General features: G+C 37.5%; 1 protein-coding gene across 1 annotated transcript in view; it reads right to left on the reverse strand.

Moving 5' to 3' along the window:
* Positions 1 to 582: 582 nt before the first annotated feature.
* itga2.2 (integrin, alpha 2 (CD49B, alpha 2 subunit of VLA-2 receptor), tandem duplicate 2) overlaps positions 583 to 21,350 on the reverse strand; it is a 30,370-nt gene continuing 9,602 nt past the window's right edge. Inside the window, exons 3-29 of the mRNA XM_046861260.1 lie at positions 18,339 to 18,442; positions 15,962 to 16,053; positions 15,726 to 15,840; positions 14,693 to 14,820; positions 14,439 to 14,587; positions 14,209 to 14,359; positions 13,176 to 13,341; positions 12,818 to 12,891; positions 12,590 to 12,728; positions 11,521 to 11,666; positions 11,261 to 11,404; positions 10,959 to 11,162; positions 10,729 to 10,859; positions 10,115 to 10,278; positions 9,273 to 9,529; positions 9,104 to 9,186; positions 7,676 to 7,811; positions 7,459 to 7,551; positions 5,778 to 5,854; positions 5,606 to 5,689; positions 5,400 to 5,502; positions 4,975 to 5,085; positions 4,451 to 4,561; positions 3,782 to 3,895; positions 3,266 to 3,355; positions 2,611 to 2,727; positions 583 to 2,276 (exon numbers count right to left, since the gene is read on the reverse strand). Coding sequence (XP_046717216.1) covers positions 2,193 to 2,276; positions 2,611 to 2,727; positions 3,266 to 3,355; positions 3,782 to 3,895; positions 4,451 to 4,561; positions 4,975 to 5,085; positions 5,400 to 5,502; positions 5,606 to 5,689; positions 5,778 to 5,854; positions 7,459 to 7,551; positions 7,676 to 7,811; positions 9,104 to 9,186; positions 9,273 to 9,529; positions 10,115 to 10,278; positions 10,729 to 10,859; positions 10,959 to 11,162; positions 11,261 to 11,404; positions 11,521 to 11,666; positions 12,590 to 12,728; positions 12,818 to 12,891; positions 13,176 to 13,341; positions 14,209 to 14,359; positions 14,439 to 14,587; positions 14,693 to 14,820; positions 15,726 to 15,840; positions 15,962 to 16,053; positions 18,339 to 18,442 — 3,367 coding nt within the window. The 3' untranslated portion in view covers positions 583 to 2,192. The remainder of the gene's footprint in view (positions 2,277 to 2,610; positions 2,728 to 3,265; positions 3,356 to 3,781; positions 3,896 to 4,450; positions 4,562 to 4,974; positions 5,086 to 5,399; positions 5,503 to 5,605; positions 5,690 to 5,777; positions 5,855 to 7,458; positions 7,552 to 7,675; positions 7,812 to 9,103; positions 9,187 to 9,272; positions 9,530 to 10,114; positions 10,279 to 10,728; positions 10,860 to 10,958; positions 11,163 to 11,260; positions 11,405 to 11,520; positions 11,667 to 12,589; positions 12,729 to 12,817; positions 12,892 to 13,175; positions 13,342 to 14,208; positions 14,360 to 14,438; positions 14,588 to 14,692; positions 14,821 to 15,725; positions 15,841 to 15,961; positions 16,054 to 18,338; positions 18,443 to 21,350) is intronic.

Below are 21,350 nucleotides of genomic sequence, written 5' to 3' on the forward strand. Positions count from 1 at the left end.
TAAAACTCATAACTAACTAATCAGAAACCAGATAAATACAATAAACTGATTTGTGCAGATTGCAGATCAACAGGAAGTCCATATATGGGCATCTGAGCAGATTTAAAATGATTAAGAAAACAAGTAGATGTCTTCACAGCATATATATGATCATGGGATAAAGTGGGATGATGGTGGCTGCTCTTTTGCTTGTGTGACTGAAATTATTTGTTAAATCCTAAAATAAATATCAAATTAAACCACAACAAATTACAGACTTGAATATTTTTTTAATAAATCGCCATAAAATGTAAAAATGCTGTTTGCTTTATTATTTTAAAGCAAGAATTTCAATGTACCATTCCAAAAAAAAACGAACAATAAAACAATTTGTAAACATTTTTACAATTTTAAACATTTAGAGCTCTGATAAATGTATAAAAACCACATTATTAAAGTCTTACAGTTAATATTTCTGTTCTGGAGGGTAAAATCAACTACAGTACATATTTAACTTGTTGCTCTGTTCTGCGCAGTCTACAAAAAAAATACAAAAATACTCACTTTTACCAAAAATTTACCAAAGTTTGGAATTTTGTGTGTAAATACAAAAAAAAAAAAAAACAAAACATAAAAAAAAAAAAAAACAATTGGAAAGGTGAATGTTAACTAGTAGGAAGCCGAGATGTGAATAAAGTGCCGGATAAACAAAAAGAAACAGGATTTAATCGCCAGTGTGTCCCAGTAGTCTACTGAAGGTATTCGTTCCTGAGAGAAAAATAAACGAAGAAACGTTTCACAGATAAAATCAACAGTCGAACAACAAACTCACGAATATAAAAAAAAAATTTCCCACTTATCTTTATAGATGCCAGTACACGAGAATGATGTTTTATTATGATGATTGATTTTTACACAATTGCTGTTTTATTTCTATTTTTATGTTTCAGTGCATCTTTTATATTGATGTACTTCTGTGATATTCACCACACGGATTAAAAGTATTGGGACACCGAACTTTTCCAGCCATATGTTCTTCTTCCCCAAACTGTTAACACAACGTTGGACACACACAAAAGTATCAGACGTGTTTGGATGCTGAAGCAGAACATTTTCACACCATTGTGGCTGAATGAATCTCCACACACTTGGAAATCTAGTGGAACATCTTCCCAGGAGAGTGGAGCTCATTGTAATGTTAAATTGGAAATAAATGTGGGATGTTTTTTTTTTTTAAAGCACATACTGATTGTGTCCACAAACTTTATCTGTATATATTAAATATATATTATTATAATATTGTTATACCATTCAGTGACTTGTTTTGTTCCAGATTGTGAGTTTGTGTCTATTTGAGGTCAAAGTTTTCCATTAAAGCACAGTTTTTAGATGGGGACAGTGTACCTGTATTTAGCTACATAACTGGTGTGTGTGTGTGTGTGTGTGTGTGTGTGTGTGTGTGTGTGGAGTTTTTAGCCTCGGTTTCGCTACATTATACATTATGTATTGCTTTTTTGTGGCAAATTTTTTAATAATGTACATTTCTTTAAAAGGGAGGATGCTACGAAATGTAAAAAATATATATATTCATTTAACCAATTTCACTTTTTCTCTCAGTCGCTTCATATTAATTAGTCATTTAATTACTGAAGGTTTTTTTTTTTTTTTTTTTTTAATGCTGTTTTGTGATTGCTCGCTCCTGTTTTTTTTACACACAAACGCACTAAAAAGATAAACGAGGCCGCGTGTGCAAACTTTAAAAACGTATGAAATGTAGAAATGTAGAGTTATTGGATATTACGAGAACTTGTGATCTGCAGGTCCGGGATCGTCTGGGAGAAGGTCAGTGCACTCAACAATATTTCTTTATGAATAATATTTACAGTATCGGGAAATAAATGTAAAAAAAAAAAGGGAAAGAAGTTCGTCAGTTTCCCGTTGATTCAGCGACTCGGAGTGAAAGAGAAATTCTCCAGTGTTGATGAAAGTAAACAGAGGCGGTGAGTTTCCACGGCAGCACAAACAGGACTGTTGTCTGTTTGAGTTGTTTTAGATCACAGATCGTTTCCTGTTGCTGCAGTGTGGTTGAGGTTCTCCTCCTCCTCCTCACTGCTGCTGATCCGATCCCTGAGTCTCTGAGAGTTAGATCTTTGGCTGGAGTTGATCTGAGATCAGACAGTGTTTAATCGGGATCAGGGTGGGTCTCACGTTCTTCACGCGTTCTCCTGCAGTCCTTCTGTTTCCGCTGCCTCATCGTTTCTGCCCAGCTGCTGATATTTACGCTTGAAGAAGCCGAGCTGCAGAGATCACGCCACAGACACACAACATTAATGTACATTTTTAATACACATGCAATTTAGTCCTTCGACTGGGGAATGAAAAGAGATGCGTATATGGAATATGGAAAGAGAGAAAGGAATAAAAGAAAGAATTAAGACTGGAAGGAGGAAATTTCATGCAGGATTGAAGGGACAAAAGGAAAGAATGGAAGATGAAAACAAAGTGTGATAGAAAGGGAGGAGAAAAAAAGGAGAAAAGGCTACTAGCTAAGATAGAGAAAAAAACAAAACAATGAAAGAGAGAGAAAGAATGTGAGGAACACAGGAAAAGTTACAGAAAAAGTACCCGTACCTTCCACAACCCTGCGACAGCAGCAGCCAGCAGGAGTAATCCTCCGATCACACTCCCCACGATCACGCCCACGGGGACGTCACCTTTAGCACCCGGTTTACTGACCGTCACATCCACCTGAAATCAGACGCCTTTTATACCACATACTGTGTTCAACTGGGAGCTTTTAGATTTACAAGTAGGAAAAATCTGTTTGAATGGTTTGTTAAATCATAAAGGAAATGGGCAGATTGAGGCAATTAAAGAAAAAGAGAAGGGGAAGGAAAGAAGGAGTGGACTGGAAGAAGGGAAGGAAGGAACAAAGGGTGAGAAATTAAGGGGTAGGAAAGAAGAAGACCGAGAGGTAAGGGGGATGGAAAGAATCAAAGAAAAGGAGGAATGAACAGGGAAAGAAAAGAAATGTAAGGTGGGATAAAAACAGAAAGAAAGAAAGAAAGAAAGAAAGAAAGAGAGAAAGAAAGAATGAAGGAAGAAAGAAAGAAAGAAAGAAGGAAGTAATCAGTGCTTATTGTGAAGCTCATGAGCAGTAAAATCTCATGTACAGTAAAAGAAACACTTCGTTTCATCGTTTCGTGTTTCAGCTGAAGATTTTAAGTATTTTGAAAAGTGAAAATGTGGTAAATATGAGCGAAATATAAAACAATGTATTTCCTACCGTCACTTCTTTGTGGGCGATGACAAGTAGATCATTTTGAGACGTTTTGATCTGAGCGTTCACGTTTAATACGACCGACTGGAAATCAGCCTGGGTGGGGGAGGGGGTGGGAAGGATAGAGAGAGAGAGAGAGAGAGAGAGAGAGAGTGAAACACACAAAAAATGCTCTTCTTTTTTGTTTGTTTTACCCTTGAAGAACTGGGTTGCCAGATTGGTTAATTATCTGTGACAATTCATCAGGAATAATCTTTCAAACAGATTTCTTTTAAAAACAAAACATAGATTTGTGTACGTTTTCATTTATATCACGAATATCAAATCTTTATATAGTGTTAATAATAACAGTAATTATATTTAAGGGAAATCTAACAATTAGAACGAATTAATGACAATTTTTTGTGTTAATGATCAATTAATTCTATGTAATAAAATCACAATTATAATTATATCGTTAATAATAGTTTTAATCATTGTAAAGTTTTAATCAAATCAAAGATTATTTATTTTTCTATAAACCTTCAGAAATGTTCCGTTCCAGATTCGTGCAGACACGCTGACGATATACTCGCTTTTCACGCTCATGTCTTTCAGCACACACTTCAGCTGCTTACATACGGCTGAGGCACAGTTCTGAGGAGAACACACACACACACACACACACACACACACACACACACACACACACACACACACACACACATACACACACACACACACACACACACACACACACACACACACACACACACACACACATACAATTCAGAATCTCTATTACTTCTGGGATTACTTTTAATAAAATAAAATAAAAAAAGTTTAATGTCAAAAAAGTAAAGACATTAAGTAAACAGAAAGTAAGAGTGAGGAAGTGAAAGGAAAAGAAAATTTTAGAGAGAGAGAGAGAGAGAGAGAGAGAGAGAGAGAGAGAGAGAGAGAGACAGAGAGAGAGAGAGAGAGAGAGAGAGAGAGAGAGAGGGCAGAGAGATAAAGAGGGAGAGAAAGAAGGAAAGACTTATGAACAAAGTATTCATTAGTATTAAAGAAAGCAATAAAGGAATGAGCAAAAACGAAAGAAATTAATAAAACCAATGAGGCAGGGAAAGAAGGAACAAGGAAAAGAGAAAGAGGGAATGTGAGGAAGGAAAGGAATGAGAAAAGAAAGGATGAAGGAACACAGACACTGACCAGGTGACTGGTTCCTCTGAAGCTCTTCTCAGTGAATTTGGCAGTGTATTCCTTCTGTCCGATGTTAAACGGGTCGATCAGCCCATTAATGTCACACTGAACATCACGCTGCTGTCTCACACACCAGCACACACACACACACACACACACACACACACACACAGGGAAAAAGAAAAGAAAAAAATGTATAAAAATGTCGTCATGTTTTTGACAAACTCCCAGAAAATACAGTGAAATTTAAAAAAACAAAGTTGGAGAAATAAAATCGGTGATCTTTTTATCCGACAGTATGAAGATCCAGAAGTGGAAGAAGTGAACAGTGAATTTGCTGATCTGTTTCTTCTGAACCATTTCATCCAGACAGGTAATGATGATGCAGATGTTCTAAAACGTCTAATTAATGACCTTCAGTGAGCCTTTACAGGATTTATGATGAGAAACATCACCTGTCTAACAGCATCTGATATGATGAGGTGATGAAAGTCTGACCTTGAAGAAAATGTTCTTATGTTCTTGGTTCTCACCGGTGTGGCCTCGACTGATGTTATATACAGCAGCTGATTCCCTGATTTGGTGCTCGTGGGCAGAGATACATCCATGTAAACCAAACTGACTGGAAAAGCTGCTCCAGATACCTACAATGAAGAAAAAATACACCTCATCACTACATCAACCTGCACAGGATCTCAAATCCCACAGCAATGAACGACAACACCAGTAGAACCATTCCATCCATATCATTACATAGAAATGGAAAAATGCATCTTAATTGGTTTTATCTAAAATACCCAGGAGGCTCATGTGCTTCAGTCAGGATTAGAAGCAGGTTAATTATCCTTTATGAGTCAGGGTGAATAGTGGAAGGTGATTGGCTGGAAGGAGTTCAGGTGTGAGTTCAGAGTGATGAACACACAGGTAGTTTGTGAATTGAATCAGCAGAGGCACTGACCTTGAGACTGAACTTGAACTCTGGACCGATGTCACTGTACGTCTTTATGGGGTTTATTATTTCATCCTTTTCTTCAAGTAAATACACATCCAGGTTTGCTTCTCTGTTAAAAAAATAAAGACGTTTCTAATTTTTTATAATTTTCACTATTTTCTTTGTACTGATGTTTATAATTCAGCAGCTCCTCAGTGGGTTTATCATCAGACCTGCTCAGGATGATCTCTGTCTGGTACTGGATAGAGATCATCAACGTCTCAGTGTTATCTTCTGGAGTTTCCTCTTTACTTTCACTGCAAATGACATGAGCGATAATTAAAGCAGCAGCTGAAATCCTCTGTTATTATTTTATATTCTGGAGAAAATGTTTTTATTTCTTACCTCTGGGCTTCAAAAACCACTTTGACTTCCTTTTGTAACTGAGCCAGATTGAAGTCAAAACTGATCTCGAATGTCACCTGAGACAAGAAGACGCAAAACTCATAATAACCACAATAATCAATCATTCATGTACACAGAAATGTAGTACCTCGAAATCAAAACCGAATTCACTGCAATAACCACAACCTGGAATATATAAATAACACCTAATTTGGCTGAAAAAAAGCAAACTACATGGTCTACATGGCAAAATATTTGGACTATAATACAAAAATGTCTGGTGTACCATCATGTTTGACTCATTTACATGACTGCCAGCTAACGGAGTAAACAAATTAAAACTGAAGTAGAAACCTAATGGGGAACCTGGTGCTTTAGATGATTATATGTTTGATGCTCGAATCAGCTACTCCTAGGTCTAGACCAAACAAGTCTTCATCATTAAGCTCAGTGTGTAATTAAACAACCTCCACCTGGGGCTGTTGGTGGTGAAGTGGTCAGAGTTGTGGTTTCAGCAGGTGGAGGTTGTTAAGTCTCCTTGGTGTACCTCATGTTTGTGAGAGAGAAGACATGAAACTGAACTTTCTACTCTTCCATGTCAAGTTTTAAATGTCAGGTGGTTTCAAATTCATTTATTAAGGCAAACGTCCAATAAGTAGCATCTACACACCAACTCCAGAATGGTGTAGTGGTTACCATCATGGTCTCTGGTCCGTGAGTTCCCTGGTTCAAATTTCAGCTTTTTCTTTAGTTTATTTAACTCGGGGTTTAAAAGAGAAAAATGCTACAAAACAACAGTCTATTATGAGCTCATGCGGCTCAACTGGATGAACTTCACCTCTGGTGTAAGAGGTTTGTTGGTTTAAACTCCAGCCAGGTCTCCAGGAAATGATGCGTAGATGTTTCTGGAATTAGCAAACAAGATCTGAGGTGCATGGAAAGTTGATGGTACCAAGTTGGGTGTTCCATGAGATTGGGGGGGGAGGTAATATCCAGGCAGGTGCCCCCAAGGTGTGGTCTTTTGCATATATGGTAAAAAACCTTTCAACCTCGCCTTTGAAGCACCATTTACTTCAGCTCCTCTTCTACTGCTTTTCTCTACCCTCTACAGTGAGAGGCAGGGACACTGCCACAGAACCACCTAGTCATGAGGCAAGTGTCATTGAGGGCTTTTACTAATATATATGAATTTAGAGCTTGAAAGGTTGCTCAGTGCTGCCTTGCTGTTTGGTCTGGAAACTGCAGTTGTGAAGACAAATGCGAACCCTGTCGCTCGACTTATCATTGACAACTACCACAATTCCTCAGCAGTATCATCTCTAAAGAAGTCACCACCAGCTTCCTGAGGCACTTTCAACACCTTCCTTTTTACCTGGACTAATCAAAACCAAAAAACCAAAAACAAAGCTCTGTGCATTATAATAACTAATCTAAAAACAGAAGCTCTCATATAACTATAATAATAATAATAATACTAAAATTAATAATAATAAATACCTTTATGCATGTACTTCTCCTTATCTATTGTTCTATGTTTTCATTTTTGCAATGTTGAATTTTTTCAGCTTGGATTCTTGTGTCTATTTATATCTTAGGAAAAATGAGCACATGCCTCCTAAATGCCTCATGAAGATGTGATTGTTACACACACACACGTGTAAAGTGAGTCAGAGAGTCTCACCGACTGGTCGGTCTTTAACGCTGGATATCCAACTTGACACGCGACCAATTCAGTGTCTTGACTGGAGGTGCATTTGACCTCAGTACCATCGCTCTGGTGGGGAAAAAAGAAGCGCAGAGCAGAAAAGAAGTAGTAATTATGCTGGCCTGGTGAAAGAAAGAGAGCGATATGACTAATTCTACACAAAAATACAGAGGGTGAAGCGGGTCAGACGTACAGGCTGCGAAACGGAGGAGTAAAACAGGTTGCTGGAGTAACGCGCTGTCACTCGGGTGTTGTACGCGTTTTCCTTCCTGTTCATCACCGTGACGAACAGCACCAATCTTCTGTTGTTATTACTCACCAACAAGGAGCTACAAAGAAAACAGAAATGAGAATTTATTCACCAGGCGTTCTTTAACAACACGTTTCACAGACACGCAGCTGGATTTTATTATCCAGGCATCACGCCATCGAGTCCGCAACACGACTCCATCATTCTCAAGTTCTCACTTGAAATGGGTGTGTCTGGCAAAAGTCTTAGAGTGAACTGCTAAATTATTGGCACCAAAAAAGGAAAGGGAGAGGGGGAAAAAAACAAGTGCAAAAAAAACCCCAAGACAACAATTACAAGCTCTTGCTCAAGCTCGGTTGTTCATCTCGTGCCAATAATTTTACAACCAGAAATATTACACCACTTCTGAGAAAAGAAATCCCCCAAAATATAATTATTTTTTTATCAAATTCATTGTTTTTTGCTAATTCTTTACAAAAAGTGCCAATTCTGTAACTGAGCCCATGTGATCCACTCAGCTTTATGAGGGGCAGACACGGCTATTAGACTGTAAAGGACATTTGCAAAAACACACATCTGACGTTTTATGTATATTTATCTGACGTATGTTCAAAATTGCAATGTGCTTTTTAACATCTCATTCCACTTTTAGTCCATATTTACTGTTATAATAAACTCCACTCTTCTGGAAAGATGTTCCACTGGATTTTGTGGAGATTTGTGCTCATTCAGACACCAGAGTGTTAGTAAAGTCAGGAACTGATGTAGGTGAGAAGGTGAGAAGGTCTGGGGTGCAGTCAGCGTTCACATTCATCGATTGATTAATAGGTTTGGAGATTTATAGCAGGAGATCTTCCACTCCAATCCATGTAAAAGCAGATCTTCATGAAGTTGGATTTGTGCACAGCGGCACTGTCATGCTGGAACATGTTTGGGTCTCATAGTTCAAGTGAAGGGAAAATGTCCTTCTACTATATCAAAAGACGTCCGATACAATTGTGAATCTCCAAATTTGTGATTCTGATGTAGCCTTTCAATGAGCCCGGATCTAAATCCTATCCAACATCTATGGAACGTGCTGAAACATGCAGCTTGGAGAATGGAGCCTTTAAATCTGAGACGGCTGGAGCAGTTTGCTCATTATTACAGATGAAATCATTTGTGGTGGTTCTTTTTTCTTGAAGGGGAACCAACAGATGTCTGTACTGTATGTTTATTTAGTATTTACTTAGAAATCTGATATATAGATATATATATATATATATATATATATATATATATATATATATATATATATATATGTGTGTGTGTGTGTGTGTGTGTGTGTGTGTGTGTGTGTGTGTGTGTGTGTGTGTGTGTGTGTGGTTGTACCTGGTAGGCGGATCTCTCTGCACGCTTAACACCAGGTCACTGTAGCACACCTCATCAGTACCACAGTCTTTAGAAAATGGGATCTGAATGGGAAAAAAAACACCATCTTTAAAAATGTTATGACTACAAAACTAACGAACACGTGACCAGGCTGGAACGTGGTGCTCACAAAAAACTCCCATGCGGTGGGACTGAAGGCGTCCAGGACAGGGTTTGAATCCGGCTGCTGAAGTCTGATGTCGACTCGAACGGCAATGGGGTTGACGAGATCAAGCGCTTCCTGAACGTTCACCTGATGTTCCTCACACGTCTCAGCTGTGGAGACGCTGACGTCATGCTGGATTACTCGCTCCGAGTTAATGAAGTGAGCCCTTGAGACTCGGGACGACTTCAGGTCAGCGTCCAGGGTCATGTTGTACTTAATCGCTAAAATACAGGGTTATATTTAATCACAATCACAGTGCAAATGTAATCTATTGATCAATTCAGTTGCATTATCTTTATTATTTTTCTAGTATAATAAATTAATTATTAAAATGCATCAAGTGTAGTGAATCAGAGATCAGCGAATCAGTGTTTGTCTATTTTAATTAAAATTTAAATATTCATAGAATGGAAACAAGCTAGAATCTGGTCAAGCTGGTCATTCCATAATCAGCCTATAAGGAAAAAATTTTCTAAAGTTACATCTTTTACAACTGACTGCTACACTGACACTGGAGACTCCTTCCTTAAATGTTAAACACACAAATATTTTTAACATTTATAACAATATTTTAAGAAAGTCCAGCCGTATCGATGATTACGCATCGTTTTATAACGATTTCTATTGATTATTATATTACTATGGAAACCACTGTTTGATCGTTCCAATTGAAATTTCTGACCAATCAGAATTCAGCTGCACTGAACCGGCATTTTAAATGATTTGACGAGAAAAAAAAAATATATATATATATTTGATTAAAAAATAAATCTGTAGCAAATACAGAAATAAGACTAAGGACATACCTGCAGGTCCAACCTGGTTTAACGGTTTAAACGTTGCCCTCAGGCAGATTTTGGCTTTAAAACAGGAAACCATCCGTCCATTGAGGGTGCACGGTTTGCTCAAGACGCTAATCCGGTCCGGGTTGAACGTGACCTTGGCAGTCACCAACGCCACTGCTCTGGACCTGAAACCACACGCCACAGAACCCCGTAAACACCACAAGTCAAAACCAGAGTCTAATTTGTACAATATTTTTAATTCATACATTCGTCTGTATAAGTTTATCCTTATAGAGACTTGAGAACAAAACCGGCCACTGTAGATATAAACCATTGTAAAAAACTGTATATATTAACCATCATTAAGATGAACAACCAAGAGGATGGATTTGATGTTGTACATCCGTGAATAGTTGATAAACTTATCAGTATTGGAATTAATAATAAATGAATATCCAGTGATGAGGATGAAGAAAGGAAGAAAGTCACAGGGAGTTTTTCCCCTCTTTCCCGTCTCCTCTGGTTTGCTCATAAGGGATAGACTTTCACTGACAAACTCCTCTGTTTTCATAAAACTTTATATTTTGTTATATGTTTATTATATGAGAAATATTTCCCACTATAGAGATTCTCACCAGAGCTGAAACACTTTTCCATAACTCCCCACTGAGACGTCTGGGATTGAGTCTCCATTCAGATCTTCACTGGCATCTAAAGAACGTCCGAAGTACCTCAACATCGGGTCCAGTTTCATGGCAAGAATTTTCTGCACATTTTAAAAATATAAAATATATATAGTGTTTTTGGACAAATTTTCTAAAAACAAACCTATGACTTAATCAGGTTCAGGTTAGAGCGGTTCTACCTGTGAGCTCTGCTTCCTGACGCTTCGTGCTTCTCCGTTAAAAATATAAAGAGCTCCCTGGCCGTTCTCCTCCAGCGGTGCCCCAACCACCACATCATTTAAGTTATCCTGGTTGAGGTCCGGAGCTGCGGCAATGGCCATTCCGAATCGGGCGTTCTCCAGTGGAGAAGAACCTTCCAGGAACCCCTGGCTACTCAAGAACCCCTGAAGACACATAACAAAACAAGACCTTTAGAGAGAACGTTGCCAGTTTTTGGCGTGATATCACTGAGTTTGGAGCAGTGTTTTTATTTAAGGCTTACATTGGTAATGGAGAAGACGTACACTTTGCCCATCTCCTTCTTCTCATCGCTCATGTACATCGGAGCTCCAACCAGGAGAATGTCCGTAACACCGTCACGATTCACATCCAGGGGGCAGAGCACGCTTCCGAAGTACGATCCGATCTGCAAATCATTCCAGAAAAACATGGTTAACGGTTAGCGGTTACTATAGAAACAATAACTTTGAATGTAAAATAAATCAACACAACCCAGTGACATGAAAGCAGGATGTTATTGACCTGATCTCCTCTTTGTGAGTGTCGGATTTCAGGTTTTCTCTGCTGATTCAGCGTGTACACCACCACCTGACCGGTGTGATTGGAGCGGGGCGCACCAGCCACAAAGTACTCAGTGGAATCACTATATAGCGTAGTCACTGCGTATCCTACACACACACACACACACACACACACACACACACACACACACAGAGGAAAATGACAACAACAGTAAATACAAACAAGAACGAAGCGTTTAGTGTGTTTCTGCTACAGGTAACATCACCAGCTTGTCTTCCTTATACAATTACAATCTTATACAATTTATCATAAAAATACCTTCTCTGTATACATGTAGACATGTATTTTGTAAAATGTAAATCGCAAGGAAAGTAATGCTTTTAAAAGCATGTCATTTTTAAATTAATGTCTTAAATTATTATTGGCTCACAAATGTTTCTGAAAACATTTGCAATACATTATAAAATAAATGTCTGCCTGCCTGCCTGCCTGCCTGTCTGTCTGTCTGTCTGTCTGTCTCTCTGTCTGTCTGTCTAATACTATACTGCTTGTGGCCACCTGACCATAACATTTGCATGTTGTTTTTGCACATCCCAATATGTTGCTTGCTTTGTGCAAAGGGCCAATGCAATGCAGGAACAGGTAGAGGTCCAGAGACATCTTATACAATTGTGTGCCTCCAAATTTGTGCTAACAGTTTGTGGAAAAAAACATATGCTGTCCCAATACTTTTGTGTGTGTGTGTGTGTGTGCATATATATATATATATATATATATATATATATATATATATATATATATATATATATATATATATATATATATATTGCTTTACTGTAATTTATAATAAAAAAATACTATATACACAAATAAGACAATTAAAAGTCTGCTGTCCCAATATCTTTGTCTATATATTGTATTTGCTCTATAATCTATAATCTTATTATAAGAAAAACTATGTACACAAATCAAGATATTTTGCCATTTTTTTGCGAATAAAAAAAAAAAATCTACAGAACACACTCCATTTTGATCCTGATGTGTAATTAATGGAACCTGAGCCACTCACCCAGGAGGGAACTGTGGTTTTTATCTTCAAGTATTCGCTCAAAAGTTTCTTTGGGGAAAATCTCTGATTTCTGAGCAGTTTTATGCACCACGGTTCCGGTCCATCCGTACGCTCCAACGGCCCCCAGCATCATCTCGTCCTGCAGAGACACCACACCAGAGAAAGAAGTGTCAGGAACATACATAAGATTTATATATATATATATATAAAATATTGTTCTTTGTTCACCTCGTTCTTGGTCTTGTGCGCACTGAATCCGACCTGCGACATTTCCATCTGAAATTCACCACCTATACCTGTGCCTGTGGGAAAAAACAGGAATATATAATATCCATTAATTTATGTACTCATGTTTGTTGCCAGATATTTAGACAATATAGCTGTATGTTGAGTTATTTTCAGAGTACAGTAAATCTGCACATTGACTACTCTAAAATATATCCAAGTTTTATTTCTATAATATTGTCCTTTGAGAGCATATAATAAAATAGTTGCTGAAATGTGAGGTATGTATAATATGTATAAATACACTGATTTCTATTTCCAGTGTTAGATTCTGATGCACAATTTGACCAAAATGGTATACCTTCGATATTGAAGATCCGATCTCCCAGAGTTCCTGCAATCTCCAGCAGTGCCTCTTCAGCAGACACATTGAAATAGAATTTATCAGAAGGATTGCTGGCTATTGACTTGATTTCCTCAACCAGTTTTGTGCTGTCAATGTTGTTTCTTATGTAGTACCCGAGCACCTAAAGTAAAAAAAATTAAAGTGGGATTTGAGGCCCAGATGAAGTTCATTTGTGAGTCCCCTTCAGGTTTCTTCCTTATGAAGTCTCAGAGATATAGGCATATATATATATTTGGCAGATGCCCTTATTGAGATCGATTTACATTTATACCACTTCAGCAGTTAAGGTGTTAAAGGCCTTGCAGCAAAAGCATCTTAGTGGGTGGTGGGATTTGAACTAATGACCTTCTGATCAGAAGTCCAAAATCTTAATCATTGAGCTAACCCCTTCCCAGATTTCTGTAAAGCTTGAGGTTTTGTCCATTGTTAACGAACACTGAATTGAACTTGACTGACTTGATTGTATTTAAATGATTTTAATGATATAACTGTAACTGTCAAAATAGTTAATTGAATTATGCATTTATGAATAAATACATGCCAACCCTGACTTTTGACCATAAAACAGATAAACAATGAAAACATTTATTTCCCCTTTCGCAGTAAATGAAATAAACAGTTTACGGGCTGAAAACCTGGTAATTAGCAGCTCCTTCGTTTTCTCTGTAATCCCATACATAACCATACACAATATAACATGCAGTAAAGTGCTTTCTATGAATGCGTTCTCAGTAAAAAAAAAGGGTGGAAAAATTAAGAAACTGAAAGATAAAATAGAGAAAAGGAATAAAATAGACCTTTTCAGGTCTCTTATTACTGTAAAACTGGCACACAAATTGCAATAAAAAAAAGTCCCCAAACTGTAACCTCCTGGCAGAGGTAACTAGGTGATAGCTACAAACTCCTGATACTAGGTGCATAAAAATCCTTCAAAGAAATCCTGAAACAAAAGCTGTAAAAGCACCAGAGCATTACGAGTTGTACTCACAGCGATGCCGAAGCGAGTGATGTGGTCCTTCTCACACGCCGGAATAACCTTGTCTCTCTTGGAGTTATCATGTGACTCTCCATCAGTCACCACCACCATCACTTTACTGGCTCCGGGACGTCCACCATTTGACGCCAGAAAAGCGTTTGTCCTGAAACAAACACACACCCGTAAAACAACTTCTGATGTCTCCAGTCCGGATCAGACGAGATCGGCGAGATCAGACATACCTGGCGTATTCGATCGCTCCGAACGTGTTCGTCTCGGTTCCACCTCTCTGAGTAATCTTTGAAGCTGCATCCACGATCGAATCTCTGGTCTTATACGTGTTCATATTGAACTCCATCACGGGATAGACGCCGTACTGAATGATGCTGACCTGCTCCGACATCAAATCATACAATCAGTAATAATAAGAAGAAATAAATCATTCTGTCACCAGACACAAGCGATGATATTTATAATCTTGAGTTCTGGGACGTGCCTGAGATTGCTGAGGTCCGATATCAAGGTGTCCTAAGAGCTTCTTAAGAAAATTCACAACAGGAGGCCAGGGATAAATACTGTTTGATCCGTCCAGAACAATAGCGATGTCCATTGGGCCACCGCAAGCTGTGGGTTTATCAAACAGATTAAGCATAACAGTTCAGACTGCACACTATCTATCTATCTATCTATCTATCTATCTATCTATCTATCTATCTATCTATCTATCTATCTATCTATCCATCGATCGATCGATCTATCGATCTATCGATCTATCTATCTATCTATCTATCTATCTATCTATCTATCTATCTATCTGTTTGTCTGTCTGACTTTCTGTCTGTCTGCCTGTCTGCTTGTCTGTCTGTCTGTCTGTCTGTCTGTCTGTCTGTCTGTCTCTCTGTCTGTCTGTCTGTCTGTCTCTCTGTCTGTCTGTCTGTCTGTCTGTCTGTCTGTCATATGGTGATTTTATTAAATGGTTGAGGCACAAGATCAATTTTACAAACTTTGGAACAAAAGAGAAATAAATGAGAAATTTTACAAAAAAGGGCACGAGAAGTTAACACCAAGTCTCATTACCAGTCTAATCTTCTGGCACTACTTTCTCCGTGTGTGTGTAATTCAGAGCAGCAGAATTATAGCTGTAACGAGGCGTGTATATAAAATGAACATGAAGCGTTATTTTGATCCATTCAGTCAGTTTTGCTCTGCAAACATCAATTACAGCTTTAACTCGCCCATGCTGCAAAGTGATCAAGGTATAAGGTGATAAACCACATCTAGGTGTGAGGTTTTACACCATTATTAGCCTTTCCGCTTCACCTCGGGCCGTTCTTCTTCTTCACCTCCACATCATGCAGTAACATCCTGTGACACCTCACACCCAGCTGCAGATTCGCTCTTACTAATATGAAGCATTTTACATCCTAAACTGAACCCTAATTCAGCTTATTAACAAACTTTTAATGTAAAATGTGAAAAAGTGTGTGTATGAGAAAAAGGAGAAGATGAGCGAGAGATCAGTGTCGTACTTTGTAGAGCGGGAGAAAACACCGTTTGTGGACTGAACTGAGAGCTCACTTCTGCACACACTCCCGTGGAGAAATACTGAGTACCACAAGCCTGAGCCCAGAGAGGACCGCATGTCTAAAACACACACACACACACACACACACACACACACACACACACACTTAACAAATCTGTACACTAAATAAAGACCACATTGTGTCATTTCGGGGCCGCTGCATTCCTGCGGCACGTTTACCATAAATCCGTTGTTTTTGGGTTTTCGCATCAGGGTCAGACCCAGACTCATGTTAACGTTGATGTTCTGTACGTTCGGTATGTTGACAGAGTCTGAAAAACAAAATAAAAAGACAGAAGAGCGGTTAAAACGTATAGCATGTGGACATCATAAATCATCACCATCATCCATTACAGATCACTGCATCCGCTCGGCTGAATTCAGAGGAATGTTCTTTGTTAACTGTAGAGCAGAATTACGTCATTATGAGATTCTGACCCTGCATTTCAATTCTTAATGCTTTCCTGCTGTAGCAGTTCGACTTGTTATGAATCTGTTGTTATAGAGCGTTATAATATGCTATATATCCTACAAAATCCTGTATAATGCTCATAAGATGATCATATGTAAGAATAAGATATGTCTAACCACCGAGTAAGTAAGTAGTTAAATGCTATATATATATGAACTACATCATTCAGACTTCCCCTAAGTAGTTCAGCGCATTATAATGTTACATACATGTGTTACATGGCCTACATAAGCAATCCTGTTTAAATAGCCTGCATAAAACTGCATCATCAACAGTTCATTCCATTATAGGGTGTTATACAGTCGACGTAATTCTGTATAAACATTCAAAAACGGTTCATTGCATTATAATGAGTTATGCAGTTAATTGCAATATAACGTTACAGTATATTTCCTACATAATTTTGTACACGCATTTATAAGCGGTTTATCGCATTATAAATTGTTATATAGCATACATAATACTGTAGACACATTCATAAGTAGTTCATTGCATTATAATGTGATATATCGCCTACATAACCCTGAATAGACAAGCATAAGTGGCAAAATGCGTTAATGTGTTTAAAGCTTTTAGTTATTATTATGAATGCTATATAACCATTCATAAACCATCGTTAAATACTTTTAAAAGTTAAAGAGCCTTTAGACAGGATTATGTATACAGAACAAACACACAAAAAGTCAAACCGAGTTGTATATATAAAGACAAGCAGCGCCGAGTTGTTTTGCTAGTCAGTTGTTTGCACGAATAAATTGCGTGTCTGAAGCTGCTGTTTAAAGACTTTTTCCACCAAAACCTGCAGTATTGTAAATCATGACAAAACCATCTGTGCATATCTGTGGGTTCATACGCAACTCACAGACTTTTATACATCAAAGTTTAAAATAAACACTGGTACGAGGCTGTGGAGCTCCGTATCAGCTGGGAGACCGGAGAGGGTCTGGGGTAACATGGTTTATCTCACAGCTTGGATCTGGACTGTCATCTGATGGGGTCTCAGAGCTGAAGTACAAACAACTCAAATGTGTATTTCACAAGCACTTTGGGACTTAATCTCCGTCTCTCTCTCTCTCTCTCTCTCTCTCTCTCTCTCTCTAACTCCCTCTCTCTCTCTCTTTCTCTCTCTCTCTCTCTCTCACACAAACACACACAATTCTAATTAAATATTATTTGCAATACACTTTAGTATCTTAAATAATACACATTTTGACATCAACAATAATCTGAAAAGATGAAGAACAGTTATATTTATATTATATATTATATTATATATTATATATGAGAAGCCGAAAGAAAGTTTTTATATTATATTATATATTATATATTATATTTATATTATATATTATATTATAGAGTTATATTTATATTATATATATATTATATTGTATATTATATTTATATTATACAGTTATATTTATATTAAGTTTGTAATCTGGCATACCAGTGTAGATACTCAAAGCACTTTTGTACGTCGCTCTGAATAAGGGCGTCTGCTAAATGCCGCAAATGTAAATGTAAATGTAAGAAGAATTAATGTCTTTAAATCAATTAACCAATGCATTAATGATCCTGTTGTTGATATTAGAGGGCTGAGAACCAAAAAGTCAATAGGGAACCTATCTGAACCATCCCAAGAACTATCTGTTTAAAAGTTTTTAAATTTGGCAGGACATTTGGGCCAAATGATGCGAAAGCTCAATTCCACCATCATGTCACTATTTTGCCTAATTTGTAAGTGTGTTTGTTGTTCAATGATTAATCATCCCTGAATTCACAGGAATCAACACACAAGACAAGTTCAATGCACCCTATAACGTCCATTTCTGCCATTACTACCCTCACTAGGTTTTATTCACGTCGTCTTAACACCCTGCTGCTCATCTGTTCATCTCCTACAAGCAGAAAATTCCACCAATGCTCATAGTCAAAACATAAACATCATGGGTGCCTACATGGGTAAATCACTCGGGAATCCCTAAACTTATATCAAATTTCCTGAACCGTATGGATCGTATGTGTGAAAAAATTATGAATAATATTATTATTATTAATGCACTTAAATGTAAAGGTGTGTAAACTTACTCTGTAGGTTGAGTTTCTCGCAGGTAGTTCCTGTAATACCACATCTATACACATCTCCTTTCCTGTTCTGGGTGTAGCCTCTCCAAGGAGCTCCGACTAATAACCTGCAACACCAATAAACACCATTAAACACAATTAAATCCTAATAAACAACATTATACACCAGTAAACACACTTTAAACAACATTAAACTCCTGTAACAACACAGTATGGGGTAAATAAAGTAATCTAAACATCATTCAACACAAATTAAACACCATTCAACACACAATAAAAACCATTACACCCCAGTAAACATCACTAAACACCATTAAGCACACAGTAAACACCATTGCACACCATTAGACAATATTAAACAAAAAAAAAACACAGTTACATTTTACACACTGCTCATTGCCACTAAACACACAGTAAACACCATTACATCCCAGTCAACCTCAGGGAACAGCATTACATGTACAGTAAACACACATTAAACACCAGTAAACACACAGTAAAAAACATTAAACACAGACATTTACATGAACAATTACATTACAATTACTAAACACTATTAAACCCCATTTGTATTAGCTGTTGGATTTCTCCCAGTTATGAATCATCAGTGAAACTTAAAACACTAATCAGTGTAAAAATTCCCCGACTACATTAACAAAACAAGCGAACCGTGGTGGAGACATCTCATAAACTTTAATTGAAGGAGATGTTGTATGCGAAAGTATAGAATTAAACAAAGCTATACGTTTTTCCTCCTTTTTAAAAAAATAAATAAATCAAGCAGGACACAGGAACTAACTGCAGTTCAGAGCTAAAGGTCTGTGAGGAGAAACTAAATGTTTGAGTTGGGTTGGAGGAATCATTCGAGGTAAAGGTTGCTTGTAAATTGAGATGATGTCTTCTCTCATTTTTAGCATGTCCATTATCATCATCATCAAAAGTCCCTCTGACTCAGGAGGACCTTCAGGGCATTAGCGAGACGGTTACTTTACCCTGAGATTGTGCTGATGTCCTCAAATTAAGTGCCTCTTAGATTCACAATAATTGATACACTTATAATATAATTGATACACTGTAAACTGGTGATTATACACACACACACACACACACACACACACACACACACACACACACACACCATGAACATAGTGTTCAGAGGGTTTCACTGGATTGGAATGCATAAAAGCACCTGCAACCTGTAATGATCTGTGTGAGTGTGTGTGTGTGTGTGTGTGTGTGTGTGTTGTGTGTGTACGCACGCAACATTTATAAGGTCCGAATTAAAGCTCCTTTAATGATAGCTTTGAGCTTGTGGAAAAATTTGCCTGCTGCCTGTATGGAAACGAAGCAGCTTTTAAGACATCTAAGCAAACAAACAAAACAAGAAGGAAGTAAACGAAGAAAGAAACAAACAAAAGGAAGCAACAAGCAAACAAACAGAACTGTATCGAATATTTCATGAAATATTTTTGAAAAATAAACAGAAACGCATACGAATGTGTCTGTTTGTTAGTCAAACAAACAAAAAAAACAAACAACTCAAGGTTTATTTAAAATACAGCGCAAAGATCCGACTGTAAACGTATGTGCATGTTTTAATAAATGAATAGTTAAATAAACACATAAATAAACAACAACAAACAAAAGTAAACAAACAAACAAAGGTATATCAAGGTTCATTGAAAATATCCCAGTCTATAAAAAAATACTTTAAATAATTAAATAAATAACTCTAAATAAACATAGAAACAAACAATAGTGAGTGTGGCAGTGGGGGCGTGGCTGAGGGCATGATTTGTGAATAGAGGGCGGAGCCAGAGGAAGCAAGGGGAAGGAATCAAATACCTGTAAAGGATTTTTTATAATGAGTGTGTGCTCTCTTGCAGTGAGTGGTGTGAGGAGAAAAGGCACTGGTGTGAATCTGTGAGCAAATTGTGTTGTGTGTGTGTGTGTGTGTGTGTGTGTGTGTGTGTGTGTGTGTGTGTGTGTGTGTGTGTGTGTGTGTGAATAGACATTGCAAAACTGGATCATTTTCTGGGTCATTAATGATTCACTAAACACATTACTGCCCACATTTATTTAGACAATAACAATACCGAATGTGTGTGTGTGTGTGTGTTCCACTTCCTTTGATTACTCCCTGCACTGCAGACACACCCACACAACATTACACAGACCCTTGTTATGGCCTAGTTGTGGAAGTTCAGAATCTTCAGACCTCATGTGTAAAGGAGAAAAGTTTCATTTTATTTTTATTCCTACAGTCGTAGGGAAAAAGAAAATACACCCTCCTTTAATTCGAACGATGTCTGGTCCTCAGCAAACAATAAAAAAAAACTGAGTTCCATGTGGAGTCAAAAAGTAAACAAACATAAAAAAAATAAAAAAACATGTAGGAAAACATTAAATTATAACCTTAAGTAAATGTTTTCTGTAGGAGTTTTTGGATCTCTCAGGTTCTCTCACACTCTCCTCTATTACAATGATGTTTCAAGTCATTTGTTTATTCACAGCTCTTTTTAAAACCAGCCAGTGGGGTTGAGGTCTTTCCTACACCTTGATTTGTTTTTCCTCGTTCAGACCATCAGATGTGTTTGGGATCGTGGTTCTGTTGCATGGCCCAGTGATGTTCCAGTTTGATGCATAGAGCTTTTACTAATGGAAATAAATAAGACTATGAGAATTAATTTGAACCTGATCATCGTCACCATGATGCTGCACTGTGATGCTCTGTGTTGGGTTTATATTAACCACGGCTACGTGCATGAGGACCATGTGTAATTGTAAATCGCTTCTCATAACCACGTCTTTCAAAAGCCAAATATGTAAGAACTTTTGTTCTTTTATTTAGAGGTCAATTTAAGTAGTGTGTCATATTCTTTTTAGTAAAGAATGGACATTTTCCGATTATTAATGCCCTAAAAATAAAAACATAGAACTAAAAGAGGAGGGGGGACTTTCTTTTTCCTATGACTGTACACGTATCTGTCAGGAAAACAAGCATGTGGGTGGAGC

This window comes from Silurus meridionalis, chromosome 11, assembly GCF_014805685.1.
Source record: "Silurus meridionalis isolate SWU-2019-XX chromosome 11, ASM1480568v1, whole genome shotgun sequence".
Classification (NCBI taxonomy): Eukaryota; Metazoa; Chordata; class Actinopteri; order Siluriformes; family Siluridae; genus Silurus; species Silurus meridionalis.